Source organism: Bos taurus, chromosome 8, assembly GCF_002263795.3.
Source record: "Bos taurus isolate L1 Dominette 01449 registration number 42190680 breed Hereford chromosome 8, ARS-UCD2.0, whole genome shotgun sequence".
Classification (NCBI taxonomy): Eukaryota; Metazoa; Chordata; class Mammalia; order Artiodactyla; family Bovidae; genus Bos; species Bos taurus.
Genome location: NC_037335.1, coordinates 61569968 through 61596313, shown reverse-complemented (window position 1 = coordinate 61596313; position 26346 = coordinate 61569968). Strand labels below are relative to the sequence as shown.

The 26346-nt window shown below is 41.8% G+C and overlaps 1 protein-coding gene and 1 non-coding gene across 7 annotated transcripts in view; one reads left to right on the top strand and one right to left on the bottom strand.

Moving 5' to 3' along the window:
• The first annotated feature begins 2039 nt into the window (after positions 1–2039).
• Positions 2040–26346, top strand: part of ZBTB5 (zinc finger and BTB domain containing 5) — a 28800-nt gene continuing 4493 nt past the window's right edge. The window contains exons 1-2 of one of the 6 annotated variants that reach the window (XM_005210153.4): positions 2040–2267; positions 18807–18965. In XM_005210153.4, the coding sequence (XP_005210210.1) occupies positions 18862–18965 (104 nt within the window). In that variant the 5' untranslated portion in view covers positions 2040–2267; positions 18807–18861. 6 annotated transcript variants of the gene reach the window in all.
• LOC112447954 (U6 spliceosomal RNA) lies at positions 14678–14784 on the bottom strand. Its single transcript, XR_003036207.1, has one exon. It is a non-coding gene; the product is annotated as a U6 spliceosomal RNA (small nuclear RNA).

Sequence of the window (26346 nt, the reverse complement as noted above, 5' to 3'; positions counted from 1 at the left end):
CTTTCATTCCTTTTCAGTACCTTGAGGTAATTTTTATGAACAGTTTGATGGTATCTTTTCATACTCAGCCATACATTTACCAGCTTTTATGTGTACATCCACACACAGGTTTTTACGTTTTGTTTTGTATGTATATGAGATCATTAGTGATAAAGGAGTCAGAATACATATACAGTGTATATCCATGTATTGTAATCCTCTATAGATGCACATTCACATTTTTGTCTGCCACTAATAAAGCTGTGCTCAACAATCTTGTACATACTTTCCCACATTTGTTTATTTAAGGAGAATTTCTAGAAAGGAATTGCCAGCTAGAAGGGAATGAACATATAATTTAAAATTTGAAATACCAAGTTATCTTCAGGAAGTAGCAATGATACTCCCAACTGCAGTATAGGATGGGACTTTTTTCTCACACTCCCCTGAGAACCGAACATACACATCTTTTATATTTTTTGCCAGTCTGTAAGTTTGAAACAACATCTAGCTCATAGTATGTCTCTAAGGGTCACACATGTGAAACGACTGGCTTATTGTCAGCGTCCCCCTCCCCTTTTTTCCCCCGAAGCTGCCCAATCTGGCAGTAAAATACAAGCAAGGGCTATAAAATGTCAGAGAATCTTAACGAATACAATTTACCATCAGACTTCATTTGAGGCCTCAAAGGAAAAAAAAGAAAACCAAAACCAACATTAACAACGCATATGGTCTGAAGGGATGGGTCAGATGTAATGATAACTGGATGTTGAGTGCTGAAGTGGGATGTTCCCCTTTGAAAAATAATACACCCCCGCCCTCCCCCCTACCCCCTAAAAAGAACGGCGTTCCCCAGCCTGCCTTTGTCTCGGGAGCCACGTAGCGCTCCTGCCGAGGAAGAGCTTCTTTCTGCCCCAAGGCCCCGCGCCGTCGGAAGCGCCTGGGCCAGTGTCCGTCTGGGCCCAGGCTCTCCATCAAGCCGCCCAGAGCTAGCCCTTTTCTGACAAAATCCCACCGAAGTCCGCAATCCTTCCACGTTTGCAATTCTGTTCTCTGGAGGCTTGGTTCTGGAGACTGCAGGCTCATTTGACCTGCACAGTAAAGAATCTGCCTGCAATGCGGGAGACCCGGGTTCGATCCCTGGGTCGGGAAGATCCCCTGGAGAAGGAAATGGCAACCCACTCCAGTATTCTTGCTTGGAGAATCTCATGGACAGAGGAGCCTGCTGGGCTACAGTCCATGGGGTCGCAAAGAGTCCGACACGACTGAGCGACACACACAACACACAGAATACCGCGCTAAGTGCCAGACTACTTGGGCGCCAGCGCTTCGCGACGTCGCCACCGGGATTGCCTGTGGGACAGTGTCAGACTCAATTGCGGTCAGATGGATCCATCCCATTTTCAGTTCAACGTCTTTAGCCTGGATCTCGGCTTAGTTCAACCTAAACATCTTCTTGGAACTTTATTTTATTCCAAAATCTACGAGGTGGGATCTCAACCTCGGACCCGGTGACTGTGTGAGCCCCGCAAAGGGAATTCGCAGTCGAGGGGGCCCGGGATCACCAAAGAGGGAACCGGGCCCCGTGAGTATGGAGGAATCCTTAGGGTCCAGGCAGCAGTGGGACCCACTACCTCGCGGGATCTGCTCACACCTGGCTCAGATATCAGGCAGTAGTGGTTGTGATTGGTGGGATTCGGCGGAAAACCTGCTGGCCTCCACCACAACGGTTCTCGATTGGCTTCGGCACACAGCCGCTTTTCTGTAGTCCAAACCTAGAGCCGCTTGGTGATAAATACCGCCTTAAAAGGCGTTTGATAACAGTTTTACGTGTTGTAAGGCAAACGGTTATTGGTCGCAGGGCTCACGGATTCGGTCGGTAGTAAACACAGCGAGGTTCTTGGGACCCTGGATTGGTCAGCTTTCCGGGGACAGAGTAAATTCCTCCGGATTCCGAGCATCGACTGGCTGCCCTTCTGACTCTGCCCCGCCCTCTCCCCTTCTGATTGGTTGCAGCACAGGCTGGGAGAGGAGGAGGAAAGCCGCGGAGTATGTGAGTCGTGTTGCGTCACTTCCGTTTGCTGTGGGCAGCCGCCGCGGTATTCTCAGAGTGCGGTGGCGAACTGGCTGAAGGAGCTGAGGGACTAGAGGCGGGGTGGGCGGAAAAGGGAGGAATCCCATCACGGAGGCGCCAGCCTGGACGTTTCCACGTCCTCCGACACTGTCGGGTGGGATCGGAGAAGGGTCACCGCCTCCTCCTTCGAGAAGGGGGGCGGAGCCCGGCTCAGGTGAGGCGACCCTGTCAACGCGAGCTATGGTGGCGCGCGCGGGCGCGCTCACGTGGAGACGGTTGAGCTCTAGGGGTGCTGGGTGGGCGGCGCGAGCGGGGTCTCGTCCTGGCGTCCAGACGCGCGCAGACGCGTACTGGTTCCCCTCCACACCCTACCCCCGCCTACCCTGTCTGTCTTTCTGAGGGAGTATTGTTAACCCTCGGAACGGAGGGGCCAGGCTAGTGGGAGGCGTGTTCTGCGCAGGCGTCCCCCGTGTCCCGACGCCAGGCTGTCTGTCCGCAGGGTGGGGCGGGGGTTCTTGCCCACTTGCATCTGCCGGCGGGCGACGTTGGTTACGGGGCTCGGGTGGGAACGGCTTGCGACCAACAGCCTGGCGAGGTGAATAGAAGATCTGCGGGATGGGGTCGGGTGGCTCCCTTGCCCCCATCCTGGGTCTTTTTGAGCGACGAGGTTTCATTTCATCAGAGCAAGGCCAAGGCGGTCTGGAATCGGGAACCGGAGGCTGACCCTGCACGGATGGAGTTAGTGTTTTGGAATGCCCCAACTTATCAGAGGACTAAAGTGTTTATAGGCATTTATTGGACGGCCTCTGCTTCCAAGCTTCGTGCTAGGAGCTGTGGGGAATGCAGTGGGAAGAACAGCCTTGCCCCCTCATCCCCTCGTTTGGAGGACATAAAGATTTATACTACTTAGATACTAACATTAGGCAGTAAATTAAAGGGGGGGGGGCGTCGAGGGTTAGGTTGTTTCCTTCTAAAGAAAGTCCTTTGTCGTTAAGTCATTCTGCTTTCTGGCATCGTGGAGGGTACTGTGGAAGCTAATTTCTAAATAGGACCCAAATTCTTAATAATTTGGAGGAAAAAAATATAGATAAAGGCGCAGCAAAGTCTTGAATACTAAGTAGTATGCTTGGGTTCTGGTTAATTTTAACGAATGAAAGTAAGAAACCCTTCACCTTCAAGAATTGAAGCAAAAATCCAAAATATGCTCATATACCTTTCAGTTGTAGTAGGTAGAAGATATTATGTACGTTGGGATCTTTCTTTAGAGGTTGAAGAGAATGCTGTGCCTTAGACATCACTGATGATTTGTTATCCTTGTACTGACTGTTGTGATTTAGATTAATTTAAAGAAGGTGGGTTAGGTGTCTCATTGTTTTCTGGAGAAACTGCGTTCTGTTTTTGTGGTTTCCGTGGTGAGCGTGGTAAGCTAAAAGATTAGCAGAGAGAGAAAGAGACCAGGTGGAGAGAGGAGAGAGAGAGGATTTTGGAAAAAAGCCCCTAAACCAAGGGAAGGCCTCCTTCTACTGCTTTAGTCTGGTCTGGAAATCCCAGGAAATTTGGGAAGACTGGCTTTGCCACCCCTGTTGGCTTGGTGACTTGCCAGGTAAGACTTAACTGGTTAAGGGCTTGTTCTGGGCTCTTGTGTTTTGCTAAATAAAACGAACCAGGACTTTTAGAGTCCTGAAATCAACATGTTTTCTTGCTTTCCCTTTTCTTTCCTAAAATTTGTGTCAAAACATGGTTCGCAGGGGATACTGGCAAGCTGTATTCTGGCTATTTGAAGTGTCTAGCAAAATCCTGAAAGTGATCAGATTTGGAAGAAAAGCATTTTAGAGTGGGGTGTTTTGCTAAACTTAGGGGGTCAGTGCTCTCAAAAGAGGCTTTGTCTCAAGACTATGACGAGAAGTTGAAGTCATTAAAAAAATACTTGGGTACAGAATGTATGTATGGGTAAATGTTTAGTATTTAAAGTACTTAGCGTGAATTATGTTGGAGTTCTTTAGTATGGGCAAGACTTAAAAATATCTTATGTACAGTGAGAAATGACAAAATTTGCTCTAGTGCTGTACAGAATCTTGAATCTGCCTCAAATTCTCTTTGGAATGGGGAAAGAAAAGCCCAAGGTATTGATTCCATATTAGTCTAAAGGTTTTGTTTTTTTTAATGTAAGTCTATTGTAAACAGATACTTTTCCTGTCAGTTTTAAGAACAAGAGTTCCTTTTTTTTTTTTTTTACCGTATTTAACATTTCTCAAATATGGATGCTGTCCAGTAAAGCCAGATTTTATGAGTGTAGCAGGTGGGATGGAATGTAACTCTACAAGGCACCTTTTGTCTAAATATAAAGTGAACTGAGGCTAAAAGACCAGCTGTTTCTGAGTGAACTATTGCTCTTACAGTTGTTTTCATCATTTCCATCACTGAATAGTGGCCTTTAATCTCCAGATTCCAATTTTAGGAGGTGCCTTGCATTTGACTAATTATACATTTATTAAAAGCTTTGAGTTACCTTTCTGACAGCTCAAACAGATTAGGAATTGTGTTAGAGTACTGACATTTTAGTGTAATATAGATAGATTACGGTTTTAGTATCTAAGATTATTTTATCTGTAGATAATTTTCCTTGTGATATTCTAACATATCTGAATGATATGTTTAAGGTTCCAGTATTTCCTCGATTCTAAACTGCATTCTGTTCACATTTTAGTATTAACGACCCAGGAGGTGGGGGTGGGGTGCCCAAGTGAGCATTCTGCCATAGTTTAATTGGCAGCACTTTCCCCCCCTAATGTTACATTAAATGGGGTTGCACTTTATAAGCACTGTCATCCTAGATTTAATGAAACATGGTACTATTAAAAGACTTTTGTATCCAATTAATTCCATGTTAATTGTAACCAATTAAGTTTCCAAATCTGCCTTTGCACTAAAAAGAAAGTTTGTTACTGAAAAGAATCCCATTGAAAGTAATATTTTTCCTTATATAGATGGAAACTAGCAAACTGATTTGTTTCTTTGACATTTTAAAGGATGATTGAGTGCTGGGTCTGCTTTTTAGAGACTATGCTTGGTGCTTGTTACTTTGTGTACTTGATAACAGTTTACAAATGCTTTATTTCCTGCTTCTTAAAAGTTTAAAATAATCAGGGTGAATCACTCCCCCTTTCTTCTGTACAAGATGTTGTTAACTTGGTGTAATTGATTTTTCAATACATCTTAATTAGTGAGTTATAATTTAAAATCCACTCAGCTGTCTTTCTTTAAAAATGCAAGACCTTCAATTTTGTAGTCCTTCCGTTTTCGTCTCTACTGCAGAGAGGATCTGCCAAAGGAGTACAGGCAGAATAAAACCCACTGTTTAGGGGTTCTGTTTTGAGAAGAATCACAGATAATACAAAAATCTAAGCACATTTAGTAACATACATTGTATTTTATTTTGAATAGAATGTTAAAAGCAGCTCAGCAGGTGAAGTATCAGTTGCTTGCTGAATACTCTTGATTTGATAAATAATTCATAATGAAGGGATATACTGCTTTGAAAGTGAACTTGGTATAATAAATGAATTAAATCCATTTTTCATCTTCTTCCTGAAAAGGCACCATCAATAATAGTGTCTCCAGTGCTTCAGAATGGCTTTCTTCTTGATAAAAGTTTAGTTTTTTTTCTTAAGAAATATGTATCTTGATCTGTCAGGGGTAAAAGGCAATAAAGGCTGTTTTTAAAAATTGCTGAAAAGGTTGTGTGTGTCAAGGGCAACTCAAATGGGTGTCAGGCAACATTTTCTAAATAACAGAAAATATATTTAGACTTCTTAAAAATGTTAAAATATAGTCTCAAATATACAAGCAGCTAAAAGAAGCCATTGATGAATGGTTTCTATAGATTTTTTCATACCTTTGTGAAGTTTGTACCATCGTCTGAGTGTTAAGTGGCTACAGATGTTTTTTTATCTGGATAATCAGTTGGCTGGCTAGTCATTGTAAATTTTAGGAAAATGTAGCACCTGAGAAAGGAACATTTCTGGGACAATACAGTGCAGGTGTAAAGTTCTGAACAGGATAAAGCACGAAGTTTGTTGTAAATTATTTTGAAGTTGAAGTGCAGTACTATCAGACTCTGTCCTGGAACTGACTGACTTGGGCACGCCCGTCTTTCAGACAGCATCCTGCTGGTGGGCCACCATCTTGGCTGACCATCTCCCTGACAGGTTTAGGCAGATCAAGATCTTCCCCTTTTAGCAGGTGATCCTGCCACGGGGAATGCATTCTATTACTCAGCCCCTCTTCTCCACAAAGCTGTGCTCTCTGATTCTTGTTTGGCACCAGCCTCTTGGAGGGCAGGGTTGGGAGGAGTGATAGGCAAGAGCAGTGGAAGGAGAAGAAAAAGCTTATCTTGCATCCTGCTGATCTTCCAAACTAGGGTCTTTTGGCGGTGACAAAGGCTTGGCAGTGTGGTCTTTGGTGCTGGCAGCGTGTAGTATTGGCAGTAAAGGAGGATTTGAGGAAGAGAAGAGCAGCCCATGCTCCCAGCTCTCTCAGAACCCTTACTCTAATTTTCACTCCTTAGCTGTTATTTTACACACCTTTCTTTTCACTCAACTTCCAGTTCTTGACCCTGACCTTGCTTTTCAGCTTCATCCCTCCAATCTCCTAATCCTTATTCCTAACCTTTGCTCACAGTCAGTTCAATTCAGTTCAGTTGCTCAGTCGTGTCCGACTCTTTGCGACCCCATGGACTGCAGCATGCCAGGCCTCCCTGTCCATCACCAACCTGGAGTTTACTCAAACTCATGTCCACTGAGTCAGTGATGCCATCCAACTATCTCATCCTCTGTTGTCTCCTTCTCCCACCTTCAATCTTTCCCAGCATCAGAGTCTTTTCAAATGAGTCATTTCTTCACATCAGGTGGCCAAAGTATTGGAGTTCATCAGTCCTTCCAATGAGTATTCAGGACTGATTTCCTTTAGGATGGACTGGTTGGATCTCCTTGCAGTTCAAGGGACTCTCAAGAGTCTTTTCCAACACTACAATTCAAAAGCATCAATTCTTCAGCGCTTAGCTTTCTTTACAGTCCAACTCTCACATCCATACATGACTACTGGAAAAACCATAGCCTTGACTAGACGGACCTTTGTTGGCAAAGTAATGTCTCGGCTTTTTAATATGCTGTCTAGGTTGGTCATAACTTTTCTTCCAAGGAGCAAGCATCTTTTCATTTCATGGCTGCAGTCACCACCTGCAGTGATTTTGGAGCCCAGAAAAATAAAGTCTGACACTGTTTCCACTGTTTCCCCATCTATTTGCCATGAAGTGATGGGACCAGATGCTGTGATCTTAGTTTTCTGAACATTGAGCTTTAAGCCAACTTTTTCACTTGCCTTTTTCACTTTCATCAAGAGGCTCTTTAGTTCTTCTTTGCCTTCTGCTGTAAGGGTGGTGTCATTTGCGTATCTGAGGTTATTGATATTTCTCCTGGCAATCTTGATTCCAGCTTGTGCTTCTCCAGTCTAGTGTTTCTCATGGTGTACTCTGCATATAAGTTAAATAAGCAGGGTGACAATATACAGCCTTGATGTACTCCTTTCCTGATTTGGAACCAGTCTGTTGTTCCATGTCCAGTTCTAACTGTTGCTTCCTGACCTGCATACAGATTTCTCAAGAGGCAGGTCAGGTGGTCTGGTATTCCCATCTCTTGAAGAATTTTCCACAGTTTGTGGTGATCCACACAGTCAAAGGCTTTGGCATAGTCAGTAAAGCAGAAATAGATGATTTTCTGGAACTCTCTTGCTTTTTCCATGATCCAGCGGATGTTGGCAATTTGATCTCTGTTTCCTTTGCCTTTTCTAAATCCAGCTTGAACATCTGGAAGTTCACGGTTCACATATTGCTGAAGCCTGGCTTGGAGAATTTTGAGCATTACTTTACTAGCGAGTCACACTAGTATTAATAATTGTGTACTGTCTCTCTGGATATTCTCTTATCAGCCACTGGGCCTGTGTCTTCCTGGTGGCTGAAGTTTTGTGGTTGGACCTAGGTTCATACCTCTTCTCCTTCACTTACTGTACTAGTCAGGTGATGTTGGCCCTAGACATGGGGATGACAGTCACTGCTTGACCATCCATCCATAGGAGAGAATATGTACCCACAGGACCTGGCTCTTAGTAGGCATTCCACCCTTTCATCCAACTAATTGAAGTATAGTGGTAAGTGTAGTGCAGTGTTACTTAAATTGCACAAATGCTTTGACTGTTTTCTACCATCATAACAGGTTAAAAGGCATACTTCATGAGTGAACTTGGAAGGTAATATTGCTGAGAAAATGCTAAGTAATTTGTTTTGTAAATTTGAGTAGCACAATATATGTATAAATTGAAGGCTACCTTTACACTAAAGTTCCATTTATTCTATTTTTTAAAGTGAGATTCCACATATATGCATTTTCCATATATGTGAAACTTAACCTATTTCAGTGCTATTTCAAACTTTTTGAATTCCTTAGAATTCCTTTATGCATTTAAAAATTGTTGATGACTCCAAAGAGTTTGTGAGTTATAGCTATGATATTTAACATATTAGAAATTAATATTGAGGGAAAATTTTAAGTGTTCATTAAAAATAAACCTATTACATGTTAACATAAATAACATTTTTATGAAAACTGTTTTCCAAAACAAATATCTAGTGAAAAGAGTGGCATTAAAAAAAAATTTTTTTTATTTTTTAGAACAGTTTTTGATGTATAGAATGTGAAGATAGTACAGAGTCCCCATAAATATAAACCCACACCCTGCTTCCCTATTATTAACATCTAACATTAGTATGGTACATTGGTTATAATTAATGAACCATTATCAATACTTTATTATTAATTAAAGTCCATTCTTCATTCAAGCTTTCTTAGTTGTTTACCTCCTGTCAATTTTCTGTTGCAAGATCTCATTGCTAAATATAATGACATTACATTTAGTCATTTTGTCACCTTAAGCTCCTGGCTGTGACAGTTTCTCATACTTTCTTTGTTTTCAGTGACTCTGATAGTTTTGAGGAGTACCAGTCAGATACTTTGTAGGATATCCCTCAGTTGGGATTTGTCTGATTTTTCCCACAGTTAGACGGAGGTTATGGGTGTCTTCGGGGAAGACCATCCTCATGACAGGAACATATGGTACATACCAAGATGGAGACTATCAACATAATTTATCACTGTTGATGTTGCCTTTGGTCACCTGGCTGAGACAGTGTTGGTCGGATTTCTCCACTGTTACGTCCCTTCGCTCCCCTCTCCTCCCCTCCCTTTCCATCCCTTACCCTGGGAGGAAGTCACACTAAGGAGTGGAGAGTTATGTTCCAGCCCCTTTAAGGGCAGAGTAGCTACATAAATTATTTGGAATTTGTCTGCACAGCAGATCTGTCTCCTCTCTCATTTGTTTAATCATTTATATCAATATTGACCTCTGGATATTTATATTTTGGGTTATAATCCAGTACTATTTATCTTTTTGTTCAATTGTTCCAACTTTGGTCTTTGAGAGCTCTTACTCCTTTTGGGTAAGAGCTTTCACCTACTTCCATTATCATGTTTGTTTGCTTGAAGTACTTCCTTACACTTTAGTACTGTGAGATGCTGCAGGCTTATTTTGTATATTTCCTGCCCCAGTCCTAGAACTATCCACTTCTTCAAGGAGCCCTGGTTTCTTTTTTTAGAGAATTGTATTTGAAACCAAGTTCTAGGTACCAAGAGTGCTTGGAATGGCAGTATTTTACATTTTTTGCAAATCTCTTTAATGTCTAATAGAAGACAGGTGGATTCTCATACTTGCTTCTAATATTCTAATTGATGTGATATATTTATTTTTATTTTTATTTTTGGCTGCACTGTGCGGTATGCAGGATCTTAGTTCCCCAGTCAGGGATCAAACCTATGCCCCCTGCCTTGGGAGTGCAGAGTCTTCACCACTGGACTATCAAGGAAGTCCCTTGTGTTATACTCTTGATTAAAGCCTGAAAGAAAAATCAAGCATCTCACAAATGTGTAGTTGGAAGGAAGAGTATTTTAGTAGCTTTTTCAGATGAACTTGGATATTCTCTTCTGATACTGTAACAAACTTGACAGATGTAATTTTCTTGAGTGTTTAGTTGCTGTAGGATGTGAAGCCATATCATATGGTTGCATTAAAATATATTAGTTTATATCTTGCACTTTGAATTTTTTTACCCATACATTATTTTGTGATATGATTACAACATTGGATGTTTGGAAAATATTGTTTCACTGAGTTATGCAGATCTTTCAAATGTTGACCCACTTATTATACAGTATTTTAAAAATCACATGACATTAACATTACCAATGGTCTTGTCAGAAGACTTTGAGTTTTGGGATGCTTTGAAGCCTATGGTGGCAAACACAAATTTTCCAAAAGGTTTGTTTTCACCTGAAAGCTCAAATTTTATCATAGGCAGCAAATACTGTAGATTGTTTTCATTGAAATGACAGGCTCATTTCATTTTCAAGAAAATGTCTGGCAGATACTCAAGTCCGAATAACCATAGTTTGTCTGTTGTTTGTTCTTCCAAGTAAAAATGGTATTTGAAGAAAACAGTTCAGCTTATGTCTCAAAAATTACACAAGTAGTTTTCCTTGAGACAACGTATTTCAGTATGCAGTACAATTGCTTCAAGTGCACTTCACATTTCATCTCATGTATTCTTAAAAAAAAAAAAAAACCTGTTCAAGAATAAAAATTAGTGATAGGAGAAGGGAAAGGGAGATCAGATACCCTGTAGAGTCAGCTTCCTTGTGCTAGTGGCTTGTCCAACACAGACAGAGACTGCGTTCTGGCCAGATGGTTCCTGCTGCCCAGTTCAAGCTTAGATGGCCAGCCTTCCCATCAGTTCTGTGAGCAGACCAGTAACCTCTCAGCAACTTACCTTTATGCTGCAACCCAGAGCCCTGACATACTGTGAACAATACATAAAAAAAAAAAGTGCTTTTTACAAAAGTTATCTGAAAAAATGATAATAGTCTTTAGTTCAAAATTGTGTGCCTCTCATGGTTCGCTTTTCTGATGACTCACGGTAATCATTAATATCAGTTATGAGCATTCACTCTCCAGTACCTGTCTTTCTAGCCTAACCTAGTTTGCAGCCAGAGTGAATGCATTGCTTCCCCCACCTCAAACCTTTCCCTGCCTTTACCTCTGTCTAGAATGTACTTTACATCTACAGTTTATCCAAATCCAAACCAATAATTCCTAGCTCTGGTATCAGAACCACCATGAAGCTGAAAATACCCTTTGCCTTCTCTGAACTCCTGAGTACCATCATCTCTTGGTGGCACTTAATGCTTTTCTCTTTGAGCTATGGTTATCTGTGTATGTCTTGTTGCCCACTAAGCCCCTGTGACAGTAAAGACTGACTGTGCCCTAGAAATTCTCTGATCCACAGTGCTTAATCTTAAACAAAGTAGGAGCTTTAAAATGTTAGATGAATGAATTTGTAAATCAAATTCACAAGCACCTTCCTTGGCTTTTAAGATCTTTAGGTTTAATAGCCTCTCTAGTACATGCTGCTGGGCCCCTTTTCCCCCTTAGTGGGTCAGCTGTCCCTTTTTGCAGCTGTCAGCATGCAGCCGCCTCTGGTTCTCATTCTAGAATTTTTTGTGCCTGTCTTCAGTTAGTTAGAAAACTAGAAAAACTTGAATTTTGTTTGTTTGAAACAAAAGACTATTGTGAGGGCTTCAGGACTTCCCTGTGAGGAAATCTTTCATATATGTGTAGGCTTTGATCTTTGTTTTGGATTTCTGAGATTTCTTCTTTCTGACTTCTGGCTGATTTTAGGGATAGTTGTGATTCTCAGGAAAATGACTTGTTGGGTAATACGGTGTTATATTTCATCTATATACAAAATTCCAGTGGTTAAAATGCCTTACGTCCAATGCAGGGGGCACAGGTTTGATCCCTAGTCGGGGAAGTAAGATCCCACATGCTGCATGAGGGGCCAATAAAATATCTAAAATTACTTTACAAATACTTCATTGAGTTTATATCAGGCACTTTGGGAGAGAGAGAGGAAATATAGTCCCTGGCCTCCACAGGCGGTTTTAGTAGAAGCATTTTGACTTTGCACTGGAGTATAAGTAGGGCGCTAATAACTTATTCAGACTGAATTATAAAGTTCTAGGTCAGCTAATTCCTAGGGGTTTTCCACTGGAAAACAAGGTGGTGAAGTGGGAGCATTGAAGAGTAGGGTGAAATGGTAAGGGCTTCTGGCATTAGCTTGACATCCCCAGTCATGCTCATATTCAGTTATTTATGGACTTCCTTTTTAATAGACTTAATCTGTCCAATTTCAGCTTCCCAGGTGGTGCTAGTGGTAAAGAATCCACCTGCCAATGCAGGAGACATAAGAGACACGAGTTCGGGTTGGAGAGATCCCTGGGTTGGAAAGATACCCTGGTGGAGAGCATGGCAACCCATTCCAATATTCTTGCCTAGAGTATCCCATGGACAGAGGAGCCTGGCAGGCTACAATCCATAGGGTCACAAAGAGTCGGACATGACTGAAAAGTCTTAGCACACAAGTCCAATTTCTGAACCAGCCCTGACACAACAGAACCAGAGATACCATGAAATTAGTCATATCCAGTGGTTAAGAATCAGCCTGCTAATGCAGGGAACATAGGTTTGATCCCTGATCCAGGGAGATCCCACATGCTGTGGCACAACTGAGCCCTTGCTACATGACTGCTGAGCCCACATGCAGGGCTGCATCCCTGAAGCCTGCATGCAGGCTAGAGAAGCCTGCATGCCTAGAGCTTGTGCTCTCCAACAAGAGAAGACACCACAATGAGAAATTTGCTTGCTGCAACTACAGAAAACCCCTGCCCAGCAACAAAGACCCAGCACAGCCAAACTGAAAGAAAGAAAGTAGGCTGATGGATGTGGTATCTGAAGCTAACCTTGGGCACCTGCGTGCCTAGCTAGTCTCACTTAGTTGGTCAGATCAGAATATGGATGAATTGTAGGATTCCAGGACTTGGAACCCCATCAAAATTCTAGCCTGCTTGACTGGGACCTTGCCTGTTTTGTACTCTTATACATTCATTTTCACTTTTGTCATCTCTACAAGTAGAGGGAAAGTTCTGTTTATATTTCTGCTAGGGTTTTATCTAGATTAGGGATACTGAATATAAGAGTTCTTAGAATGTTAAGATGCTTCTTAGTGGTGGAGCCTTGCAGGTCCTCCCTGGCAGATGGGCAGCAGATCGCTTGCTGTGTGGTAGATGATGTTTGAGTATGGGTGTACTTTTCTTTACAAACTAAGTATATTGTTGAAAAGCATGTGGGTAGGTCAGTATATAAATCAGATAGTTTAAATGTGCTATTAACTGGCTTGTTCTCCTAGAACACAAATGAAGTTTTTTTTATTAGTCTAAGTAAAGCACTATTAGGAAAGGGAATCTACTGAGAAAACAGTTAGCTCTTGATCATGTTAATGTAATAAGCAGTGGTATAAGTGTATTTTCTTAATTATATTTAGTTTGGAGGTTACTAACAATCTGTTCCTACAGATAAATATTGTAGTGTACACTTGCTTCGTGTCAAACACAGTTCAGTTTATTTGCTCACTTGTGCCCAACTCTTTGCGACCCCATGGACTGCAGCACGCCAGGCCTTCCTGTCCATCACCAACTCCTGGGGTTTACTCAAACTCATGTCCATCGAGTCGGTGATGCCATCCAACCATCTCATCCTCTGTTGTCCCCTTCTCCTCCCTCCTTCTATCTTAGAAATTGGTAAATTATTTGCGGTATCTGCTGCCATATAAACGCAGTCATGTTTTGAAATCTTTTAAAAAGATATGAAGCTTTTTTCCTTGGTTTTAAGGCTTCAGACAGGCAGCTTTTCATAGAACACTTATCTTCTTAGCATGAGCTCTTTTATAGCTTTTAGACTGGATCTCTGAGTTTGTTAGAGATGCTTCTGAGTTTTGAATAAGCATGATCTTGATTCATGACTCCTTTCCATCACATTTCATACCTCCCAAACTGACTGAAGTTTTAAAATACTCTTTTTAGATCCAAAAATGTTTCAATATAGCCATGTTATTTATATTTTTTATAAAGATTATGATTTGAGCTTTACTGTGTGACAGAGATCCAACATGAACCTGGTTAAGGTAAAAGGGGAGTTTGTTGGCTCATGAAATAGAAAGTCCTAGAATCATACCAACTACTGTCATGGCTGGATCCCAGGGTCTTGATGTCATCAGTACATTGTCTTTGGAATTGCTTCCTTCTGTGTTGGCTTCATTCTCAAATAGGCAAAAATCGACACCATCAGTGTTAGACTTACATCTCCCTCACAGCTTGCAGTCTGAGTGAAGAGAATATCTCTTTCTTTTCCTCTCTCTTTCTCATTTTTTTTGAGATAGTCCTTCCTTTTTCTCTTCTCTAACACTGGCATTGATAAGGATCTCAGTGAGGGACTTGCCCGGAGATCCAGTGGTTAACCCACTCTGAGTACAGAGAGTGTGGGTTTGATCCCTTGTTTGAGAACTAAGATCCAGAATGCCATGCGGCACAGCCCCCCCGTCCCCCAAAAAAAGGATCCCAGTGAGTGAAAAATATGAAATGCTTAATGAATTTGTGTGTCATCCTTGCACAGGGCCCATGCTAATCTTCTCTGTATGGTTCCAGTTTTAGTATGTGTGCTGCCAAAGCAAGCACAAGAATATCTGTTTTTTTTTTTTTTTAATGGTACCAGCAGAAGTCCCCAGGGCAGACTCTAATTCTGGTATGGCTTGGGTCACATATCCATCTCTGAAACAATCACTGTAGTCAAGAGAAGTGGTTACCAAATTAGCCAGGCCTCCCTGGATCTTCTGGAACTCAGAGGTTTGGGGGCATTCATCTGTTCCATGTGGACTAAGAATGGTTTAAAAGTGATTTTCCCCAAAGATTTTAATAGACAGACACCCCTCCCCCCCAGATATTAATAAAAGTGTCCTTTGGGGATTGTATTTGAATATTGATTTGTTGGGAGATGCAAAGTTTCACACTGTTTCAGTTATTTATTGCTGTGTAACAAATCAAAGACCATCCCCAAGAAAAAGAAATGCAGAAAGCAAAATGGCTGTCTGAGGAGGCCTTACAAATAGCTGTGAAAAGAAGAGAAGCCAAAAGCAAAGGAGAAAAGGAAAGATATGAACATCTGAATGCAGAGTTCCAAAGAATAGCAAGGAGGGATAAGAAAGCCTTCCTCAGCAATCAATGCAAAGAAACAGAGGTAAACAATAGAATGGGAAAGACTAGAGATCTCTTCAAGAAAATTAAAGATACCAAGGGAACATTTCATGCAAAGATGGGCTCAATAAAGGACCAAAATGGTATGGACCTAACAGAAGCAGAAGATACTAAGAAGAGGTGGCAAGAATAACACACAAGAACTGTACAAAAAAGATCTTCACGACCCAAATAATCACGATGGTGTGATCACTGACCTAGAGCCAGACATCCTGGAATGTGAAGTCAAGTGGGCCTTAGGAAGCATCACTATGAACAAAGCTAGTGGAGGTGATGGAATTCTAGTTGAGCTATTTCGGATCCTGAAAGATGATGCTGTGAAAGTGCTGCACTCAATATGCCAGCAAATTTGGAAAACTCAGCAGTGGGCACAGGACTGCAAAAGGTCAGTTTTCATTCCAATCCCAAAGAAAGGAAATGCCAAAGAATGCTCAAACTACTGCACAATTGCACTCATCTCACACTCTAGTAAAGTAATGGTCAAAATTCTCCAAACCAGGCTTCAGCAATACGTGAACCATGAACTTCCAGATGTTCAAGCTGGATTTAGAAAAGGCAGAGGAACCAGAGATCAAATTGCCAACATCCGCTGGATCACTGAAAAAGCAAGAGAGTTCCAAAAAAACATCTATTTCTGCTTTATTGACTATGCCAAAGCCTTTGACTGTGTGGATCACAATAAACTGTGGAAAATTCTGAAAGTGATGGGAATACCAGACCACCTGAGCTGCCTCTTGAGAAACCTGTATGCAGGTCAGGAAGCAACAGTTAGAACTGGTCATGGAACAACAGACTGGTTTCAAATAGGAAAAGGAGTATGTCAAGACTGTATACTGTCACCCTGCTTATTTAACTTGTATGCAGAGTACATCATGAGAAACGCTGGGTTGGATGAGGCAAAAGCTGGAATCAAGATTGCCGGGAGAAATATCAATAACCTGAGATATGCAGATGACACCACCCTTATGGCAGAAAGTGAAGAAGAACTAAAGAGCCTCTTGATGAAAAAGACTCTTTAGAGTCCCTTGGACTGCAAGGAGATCCAACCAGTCCATTCTGAAGGAGATCAGCCCTGGGATTTCTTTGGAAGGAATGATGCTAAAGCTGAAACTCCAGTACTTTGGCCACCTCATGTGAAGAGCTTACTCAGTGGAAAAGACTCTGATGCTGGGAGGGATTGGGGGCAGGAGGAGAAGGGGACGACAGAGGATGAGATAGCTGGATGGCATCACTGACTGGATGGACATGAGTTTGAGTGAACTGCAGGAGTTGGTGATGGACAGGGAGGCCTGGTGTGCTGCAATTCATGGGGTCGCGAAGAGTCGGACACGATTGAGCGACTGAACTGAACTGAACTTGATGAAAGTGAAAGAGGAGAGCGAAAAAGTTGGCTTAAAGCTCAACATTCAGAAAACTAAGATCATGGCATCCAGTCCCATCACTTCATGGCAAATAAGTGGGGAAAGAGTGGAAACAGTGGCTGACTTGACTTTTTGGGGATCCAAAATCACTGCAGATGGTGATTGCAGCCATGAAATTAAAAGACACTTGCTCCTTGGAAGGAAAGTTATGACCAACCTAGACAGCATATTAAAAAGCAGAGACATTACTTTGCCAACAAAGGTCCTTCTAGTCAAGGCTATGGTTTTTCCAGGCTATGGTCGTGTATGGATGTGAGAGTTGGACTATAAAGAAAGCTGAGCACTGAAGAATTGGTGCTTATGAACTGTGGTGTTGGTGAAGACTCGTCAGAGTCCCTTGGGACTGCAAGGAGATTCAGCCAGTCAATCCTAAAGGAAATCAGTCCTGGGTGTTCATTGGAAGGACTGATGTTGAAGCTGAAACTCCAATACTTTGGCCACCTGATACGAAGAACTGACTCATTTGAAAAGACCCTGATGCTAGGAAAAATTGAAGGCGGGAGGAGAAGGGGACAACAGAGGATGAGATGGTTGAATGGCATCACTGACTTAATGAACATGAGTTTGAGTAAGCTCCAGGAGTTGGTGATGGACAGGGAGGCCTGGCATGCTGCGGTCCATGGGGTCGCAAAGAGTTGAACTCGACTGAGCGACTGAACTGAATTCTTTTGCAACTTTTTTCTAATTGTGTGTGTTAGGGTGGGGGTAATTGTGGTCTCTTCAGGCTCTTTTTATAGTTTTAAAAATAAATTTTACTAAAGATATATATGTATGTCTCAGTAATTTGCTAAGTACATACACATAAGTCAAATAATCCAACAAGATTTGTTAAGTACTAGGCCTTGGCCCCCCTGCATCCCATTTCCTCTTCCCCAAGACTCCCACTTTCAACTCTTAGCTAATTCTTTTGATATTTATATACATGTATGAAAAGCTATGCTTGGATCTACTCAGATTTTCAGTTTAAACATAGTCTATTGACTTCCCCTGGTTAGAGATAAGAATTTGTCTTTTTATGAGTCTGTTAATTTCTCCTTATAATTTCTCCTACTAGTTTTGCCCTGTGCATTTCAGTGCTCACTCCCCATTCCTCCATCGCCCACTATACTTAGAATTTTCATTAGATCAGCAGTTCTCAAAGTATAGTCCAAGGACCAATAGGGGCCCCTGAGAGTTTTTCAAGGAGTCTGTGAGGTTAAAACTATTTTCATAATGATACAAAAACTTACTTTTTTCACTGTCATTCTTTCATGAGTGTACACTGGTGTGTGATATTGCAAAAGCCTGATTGCAGAAGCAATATGAGCATCCAGCTGTCTTCAGTTAGTGCAAAAATGTAAAACAGTGCCTCTCTCCTCATTATTATTTAATTTACTGTTTATTTTATCTTTTAAAACTTTTTATTTGGTATTGGGGTATAGCTGATTAACAGTATTGTGATAGTTTCAGGTGAACGGTGAAGGAACTCAGCCATACACATACTTGTATCTGTTCTCCCCAAACCCCCTCTCTCATCCAGGCTGCAGTATAACATCTTTCATGAGTGTACACTTGTGTGTGATGTTGCAAAAGCCTGAATGCAAAAGCATATATGAGAATCTAGCTGTCTTCTGTTAATGCAAAAATGTAAAACAATTCCTCTCATTTTTTTTGGTGGGAGATACTATTTTTCATAAATTAATATGTAATTATATACTGTTATTTTAAAATTAATTTAGAAATACGTGTTTTTAAGTAGCCTCAGTTTTTTAAATTCCCTAGAGCTTTATTTCCTTATCATGGCCTATGGAATGGCTCAGTAAATGCTAGTTGGACTACCCTGGTGGTCCGGTGTTTGGGTCTCTGTGCTCCCAGTGGGTTTGACCCCTAACTGGGGATCTAGATCCCGAATGCTGCAACTAAGACCAAGGGCAGCAAAAAAATATAAAAAGATAATGCTGGTTAAAGATGTCTGCGCTGTCTGTGCACGTGTGCTGTGACACCAGCTCTTTTGACTTTCTGTTACTTTTCTTCTCTCGTTTTCAGGTTGATCACCTCACCCCACTGCGTGTAGAGCAGTGTGTTACAAAGTCACCTGCACATGGCACGCGTGGATAGGGGCTCAGACTGTCAGAGGAATGCTAGAGTAGCCGCTGTCCAGAGCCTTGAACACCCCAGCCTTTACATCTGGATAGGCTGTAAATCGTGAGTCCCATTTTCCGAGGTAGAATCATAGTTGCAGTGCAGATAGGAGAACTAGGTTCCCTTGGTCATAGGTACCTGAGTGGGGTCTGGATGCAGATGTGAGCAATATGGAATGATTTGAGCATTTAGAATTACTCTGGCCCATCCAGGAGACATTTGATTAGTTAAAATTAAATAAAATTAAAAGCTCATTTCCTCAGTTACACTAGCCACATTTCAGGTGCTCTGTAGCCGCCAGTGACTAGTGGACAGCACAGCAACTATGCTGGTGATTTCCATCACTGTAGAAAGTTTTACTGGATAGTGCTAGTCTAGAAGGTGCAGTGGCGGCTACTTTTCTGAGCAGCTAATCCAGAGCAGGGTCCATGCAAAGTTCGAGTGGCTGTGGCAATAATGATTTCCATAATGTGGTTGGACGCTCTGCTTCATTCCAGTACTGCTCTCGCACCCTCCTGGAGATTTTGTGAGCTTCCTGACATCCTTTAATCATAAATCCCCTTCTCCTTAAATCAGTTGAATGAACTTATTGTATTCAGTTAAGAACTCTGAGTTATCCTGAAGTGCTTCCTGACACTCTAGATACTGGAAAGAACAGTTGAATAATTTAATTGGCCAGTTTTATGGCTAAAATTAGCTTTTATCGTAGTGGATTTGATTTCTATTGCTAATCTAAATGATCATAAATTGACTGATTACTTGATATTGAGATAAAAGAATATTATCATTAAGGAGAAATTAGTTTGGAGTTATCTCTAAATGGGCAATTCAACACAGTTATTAATTTATAGAGAATGAGTGTTTCTCCAGGTTTTGATCATCTCTAATGTCACGATTTAGTTTCACAACTTCTAGAGCCCCTTAAGAAGATAGGAGCCCTGGGTCTTCCCTGGTGGTCCTGTGGTTAAGACTCTGCTTTCCAATCCAGGGGTTGCAGGTTCGATCCTTGGTTGGGGAGCTAAGATTCCACATGCCTCTTGACCAAAAAATGAAACAGAAACAATATTGTAACAAATTCAATAAAGACTTTAAAAAATGGTTCGCGTCAAAAAAAAAAAAAATCTTAATTTAAAGAAGAGGAGGAGGAAGTAAGGAATCCTGTATTGCCCTGACAGTAAGGCACAGCAGAACATTATAGTTCTGTCCCTAAGGTGCTTTGAGAAGAGCCTGGAGTACTCAAGTTGATTTCAAGGACTGTTTGTTGGGGCATCTAGTGTAGGGCTGACAATCTCTAGGTGATATCAAGTTATATGGACTGTTTACCTATTTTCCAACATTATTTAAATCTCTGGCTTTTTTTCCAGGGCATGTTTAGCCACCTCAATAGTCTCTTCACATAGGTTTCTGAGCCCTCGGAATTTCCTCAGAATGGTACTTTTGAGACTACAGTTTCCTTCCTACTTATGCCATTTCTATAGAAAGGGGATTGAACATTAAGTGTTTGACATTTTAGTGAATGACCTTTTGTGGAAAAGAGTGGTGGTTTCTTGTTATACTCAAGGTAACTGACATTTCAAAAAATAAGGAGGCTATTTTTCCTCAGATAGTCATATTTCTGCTGCTTGTTGAAAAGAAAGGCATTGGACAGAATATCATTATTCTTTCAAACTGATATGCTGCATCCAAATACCACTTACTTGGGGAGTTAGTCTTTTATGTTCCCCTCATCTGTTAAGTCAGATTAATAAGCCGTACCTGGCAGGGTTGTTTTGAAGATTAGAGATAAAATAAGTGAAAAGTACTTAAGATGGCACTTCAGCAGTTACTACAGCATTGGTTCTGGTCTCCACATTAGGAGAGAAAGCAGTAAGCTCAGTGTCTGGTGCTGCCTGCTCTCACCTAACAGGGCCCCAGTCGACATGGTCTCAGTTAAACTCTCAGAGTGACTCTGAGGCCAGTGCAGCTTCCTAAGACAACTCCGTGTTTTATTTCTTTTGAATAAACTTGAACCAGAATGTTTCTTCCCTGTTACTGCTATAAAATAATCACCTCCTTGGAACTTGACACTTATTAGTATATGTGTTTACTTTCCAAGTCAGGGGCTGTCAACTTGTGAGCAGTGATGGCTTTTTGTCTAACTAATCTCCCCAAAGCCTTGAGCTCTCTGGTCCCTGATTGATTGAGTAGGGGTACGGGCACGTGTGCTGTGCTTACCGTTGTTGACCCTTCACTCAACAATGAATATGGCCAACTCATGGCCACTGCTTTGAGGCATTTTACCATCAGCAATTTTCAAGGTACAGCAAAGGCCTGTGGCTTAATACTCTCATGGCACTGTAGACCCTTGGTTCTGCTGGATTTAGAGTTTGTCATTTTTGTTACTTCCCAAGGATCTTAGGGTGTGTGTTCTCTGGTTACTTGTCATTTCGCTCAATCAAGAAGACTTGGCCTGCTCTGTGGTGCTGGGCCACTAGAGCAAGTGGGCAAGCCTGGTGTGCAGCTTGGCATCCATGTTGCCTTCTGCTTGCAGTAATCCTTGCAAAGTGCCATAACGGTATCTGTGAATTTGGAGATGTGCAAAGATCTCAGGGTGCGTGCCTTTAGAATGTCAAGGATCTACCATGTTTTTTAAAATTTCATTTTATATTGGGAATTCCTGGGTGATCCAGTAGTCAGGACTCCACACTTTTGCTGCCAGGGGTCAGGTTCAATCCTTGGTTGGCCAAAAAAAAAAAAGAATGCATTTTATAAAAGTTATTGTGTGTGTGTATATATTTATATTTTAGAAGGCACATAGTTCCATAAAGTTTAGAGCTAAAAATAGCAGTCTTCCATCCCGACCTTTTCCCTCCAAATTCCCCTCCTCAGAGGCAACCACTTTCACTTGTTTCAGTTTGTTTTCCCACTACCGACTTACGTATTTCCAAATACCATTCTTATATTACTGTTTCTTGAGGTAGTATTTGAGATAGTATTTCTTGACTAACAGGGAAGGTGGCAGTTTAACTTGCTTTCCTCTGCCCTGGCCCACAAGCACACTGGCCTTCTCTTATGCTTCCAGTATCTCAAATGTGGCTCTGTGTTCACATCATTAGGACTCTGTAAACAGACTACACAGGGTATTGCAACTAAACAGCCATTAAGTTTTTAAATTGTCCCATTTTCAGTTTCATTTTTCACTTTCATGCATTGGAGAAGGGAATGGCAACCCACTCCAGTGTTCTTGCCTGGAGAATCCCAGGGACGGGGGAGCCTGGTGGCTGCTGTCTCTGGGGTCACACAGAGTCGGACACGACTGAAGTGACTTAGCAGCAGCATTTGAAATTCTTGTTTTATATGATGTCTTCACATTGTTACAGAACTGTTAACTTGTTAGCACCCTCAGCCGTGTCATGTGATCTGCCTGCCCCCTCTTCCCTTGCGGGGGACTCTGGTCTCAGCTTCCTGCTCCAGTCTGCTCCCCTGCCCTGCTGCCTACCTGTCACCTTGGGCTTCAGCAGCATCTTTAAAAATTCTCTTTGCCTGTTTTCCAGGATGGGTCTCAACTTTCTGTATTGTCTTCCTTTTCTTGGTTTATTCTCAGCTTCCTTAAGCCCAACCTTTAATAGCTTCCGGAGAAAGGTATGTGAGACGTAAACTTTGGGGTTCCTGTTTGTCTGAATATGCCTTAGCCTACCCTCATAATTGATTGATAGTTTGACTGGGTATGGTCTAAGTTGGAAATAATTTTCTTGGAGAATTTTAATGGAACTATCACCTTTTACCTTCCAATATTGCTTTTGAAAAGTCTAATGCCAGTTTTATTCCTGATTCTTTGTTAACTCCCCCACTCCAAACTTTCCAGATCTTTATCCTAAGTGTTTTAAAACATTACTGTGATGCACCAAACGTGGGGATTTGTCCATTGTACTCATATTGCTGAGTACCTGGTAGAACTTTCTAGTTTGAATAAGTAACTTCTTCAGTTCTGGGAATTATTCTTTGCTGATTATCACTGTCCTTTCTGTCTTTTCTTTTTTTGTATTCAGACATTGGACTTCATTAATTCTTTTTTTCCCTTGTTCATTCATTTTTATTTCTCCTTTGCCTTGTCTGCCACATTTCTCCAGCCATATAATCCTCCAGCCCTTCTAGTAACAACAACAACAAAATTTTTTTGCAACTTTAAATTTCCAATAATTTTGTTTCTGGAATATCTCTTAAAAAAAAAAAATTAAAAACAGGAGCTTCCCTGGTGGTCCAATGGCTAGGACTCCATATTCCCAATGCAGGGGGGCCGATTTTGATCCCTGGTCAGGAAACTAGATCCCACATGCCACAATTAAAGATCCCACAACTAAGACCCAGCACAGCTAAAGAAATGTTTTTTAAAAAATTAAAAACTTTCTCTTCTTGTTTTGTGGATATAGTATCTTAGCTCTCTGAGGATGTTAATTATAGGTGCTTTTCTTTCTTAGTTCTGTTTCTTCCAGATGTGTTTCTGTTTGTTTAGAACTTTGTTTTTCATGTTAGAAGTTCCCCCCCTCCAGTTTGTGGTGTTCCTGAGTAACTGGAAGCTGAGTTAATAGGCCTTGAGGACTGGAGGCTTCACCGTGAGGAAGTTTGATGGGGTCCCAAGTGTTCTGCTATTGGAGGGACTTCCCGGGCACATGAACCCAGCTGCTAGTCTTCTGTTGGTGGGGAGAGGGGTTAGGGGAAGCGTCTTGCCTTCTGATGCCGACTTTAACTTCATGCCCACTTGTGGATGTAGCAGCTCGTCCCAGCCTCGCGAGCACATGCTGTCCTGAGTACAGTTTCTCTGGTTCAGCCACACAAGCCCAGCAGGGGTCTGCAGGCTTCTTCCCTGCAGACGCCTTTCCACATCCCCTGGCAGAGCAGGGGCCTCTTCATGCTTTCCACCTTAGCACTTGCAGTACTCTATTGTATTTGAACATTGATTAGTCTCTACTCCCTGAGGGTAGAGATCCCATCTGTTTCGTCGATCATTTTATCTCTAGTACCAGGCACACTAGGTGCTCTGTCTGCATGTGCTTGGATTCTGGAGTTTAACCACTAGATTCTGCTTCACCCCCTCCCAGAAGACCAGAGGGTCCTTCTTTGGAGAGGATGAAACAGGGTTTTAAACTTTGTGGCTCCTTCAGCTTCTACAGAGTCTGTGGGCAGAGGGCGCAGACGCCTCTTTGGGGATATTGACCCTGTTTTCTAACCACACAGTGAGTGTGTGTCCTGAGCACGCATCGGGGACACAGACTTTGAATCAGCAGACACGTAGTTCCTGGGAAGTATACCAATTTCTTAGGAGAGAACAAATTCTTGTTTCTAATGAGTCCAGGAGATGAAAATGTCCAGATATTTAATGATTCCAAACTCAGCTTTGGAAATTTTTCTACTTAGTGATGTGATCTCTTTTTTCCTTTTAACGTTTATGAAAATTTTCCAATGTATGAAAAATAAACTTTGAAACAAATGCCAGACATCATGTCATTTCATCTGTAAATATTCTAGTGTTTTCTCTTTAAAAACTATTCCTTTGGGGAAAAAAATCAGAATGCCATTATCACACATAAGGGGTAAAAAAAAAAACCTAGTAATTCCATAGTATTATCAAAGATATATGTGATGTTCTAAGCAGTCTGTTTGGTTTTATTTTCGTCTTTTTAAAAAATATATATATTTATTTATTTGGCTGCACTGTCTTAGTTGTGGCATGTGGGATCTAGTTCCCTGACCTGAGAGTGAACCCAGGCCCCCTGTATTGGGAGCACGGACCACCTGGACCACCAAGGAAGCCCCTCGTTGGTTTTAGAGAAGCCCCAAAGTTCAAAATGTAGTCTGAAATGGTGGTTTTAGACCTTGCTCATCTCCTGTTTTTCTTTCCGCGTTTTTTTTTTTTTTGAAGTTTAATTAATTGAGTTTTACTGTGGTATAATATGGAAAGTTATGACCAATCTAGATAGCATATTCAAAAGCAGAGACATTACTTTGCCAACAAAGGTCTGTCTAGTCAAGGCTATGGTTTTTCCAGTGGTCATGTATGGATGTGAGAGTTGGACTATAAAGAAAGCTGAGTGCTGAAGAATTGATGCTTTTGAACTGTGGTGTTGGAGGAGACTCTTGAGAGTCCCTTGGACTGCAAGGAGATCCAACCAGTCCAATCCAAAGGAGATCAGCCCTGGGTGTTCTTTGGAAGGAATGATGCTAAAGCTGAAACTCCAGTACTTTGGCCACCTCATGCGAAGAGTTGACTCATTGGAAAAGACTCTGATGCTGGAAGGGATGGGGGGCAGGAGGAGAAGGGGACGACAGAGGATGACATGGCTGGATGGCATCACCGACTCGATGGACGTGAGTTTGAGTGAACTCCGGGAGTTGGTGATGGACAAGGAGGCCTGGCGTACTGCGATTCATGGCGTTGCAGAGTCAGACATACTGAGCAACTGAACTGAGCGACTTAAAATTCCCCATTTTAGGTGTACAGATCAAGTATTTTTAGAAAATTTGATGCATAAGCATCATATTAGAACATTTCCATCATGTCCCTGAAAGTCACTTATTGCAGTCCTGCCCTGAGCCCAGCCCCAGAGAGCCATTAATCTATGCTCTGTATCTGTGCGTTTACCTTTTCTGTGCCGCAGTGTGGAACCTCCGTTTTTGTTTTTGTTTTTGTTTTTTTTGAGTAGACTTCTAGCCAGTCCTTTTGTCTTGGCATCATTTTTGCTGCACTTCCTCTGGCACCGTGGCAGCCAGTTCTGAGCCTCTGGGTGGCTGGGAACTTATATATATAAGTCAGATTTAACCACTGCCAGTTTTAATTGTTGTTGTTTAGTCTCTAAGTCATGTCCGACTCTTTTGTGACTCCATGGACTGTAACTTAGGGTTCAGTTTTCTGGGTGTGCTAAGTCAGCACACATTTGTTTAACTGCTCACCAGTTTCCAAAATGCCATTAATACCTCTTTCCCATTCTTTTTTTCTTGTGAGTTTTTACCTTTAAAACAACAACAAATCAAGAAACATTGGTGTCTTTTTAATGGGGTTTCGGGAGTATGTATGGGGTGGAGAGGGTAAATGCATATGTGCAGTCTACTACCATTTGGAATTGGACATCTTCCCACTAATGTTGATTTGCACTTTTCATCGTTTAAGGTCGCCAAAAGTCTCAGTTTAGAGTTTCTTGGAGTTTGTTGTTCTCAGGAATGCAGAACTCTTGACTTCTCAGGTATAGATGCTGCGTCACCCACATATTGGTCTTTTCTAACAATGGCCCCAAGTGTTAAAAGTGGGTCATTTAAGATGAAGGGAAACCTGTAAACAGCCAGTTGCTGATCTGCGCGTGTCCATGTAGATTTCCGAGGCTGTTAGCTGAGTCAGCATTTGCTCCTTATTGGACAGGTATTTAGTCTGTGTGCCCCCATCAGAAACACCACAAGCTTTGAAAGGTCCACG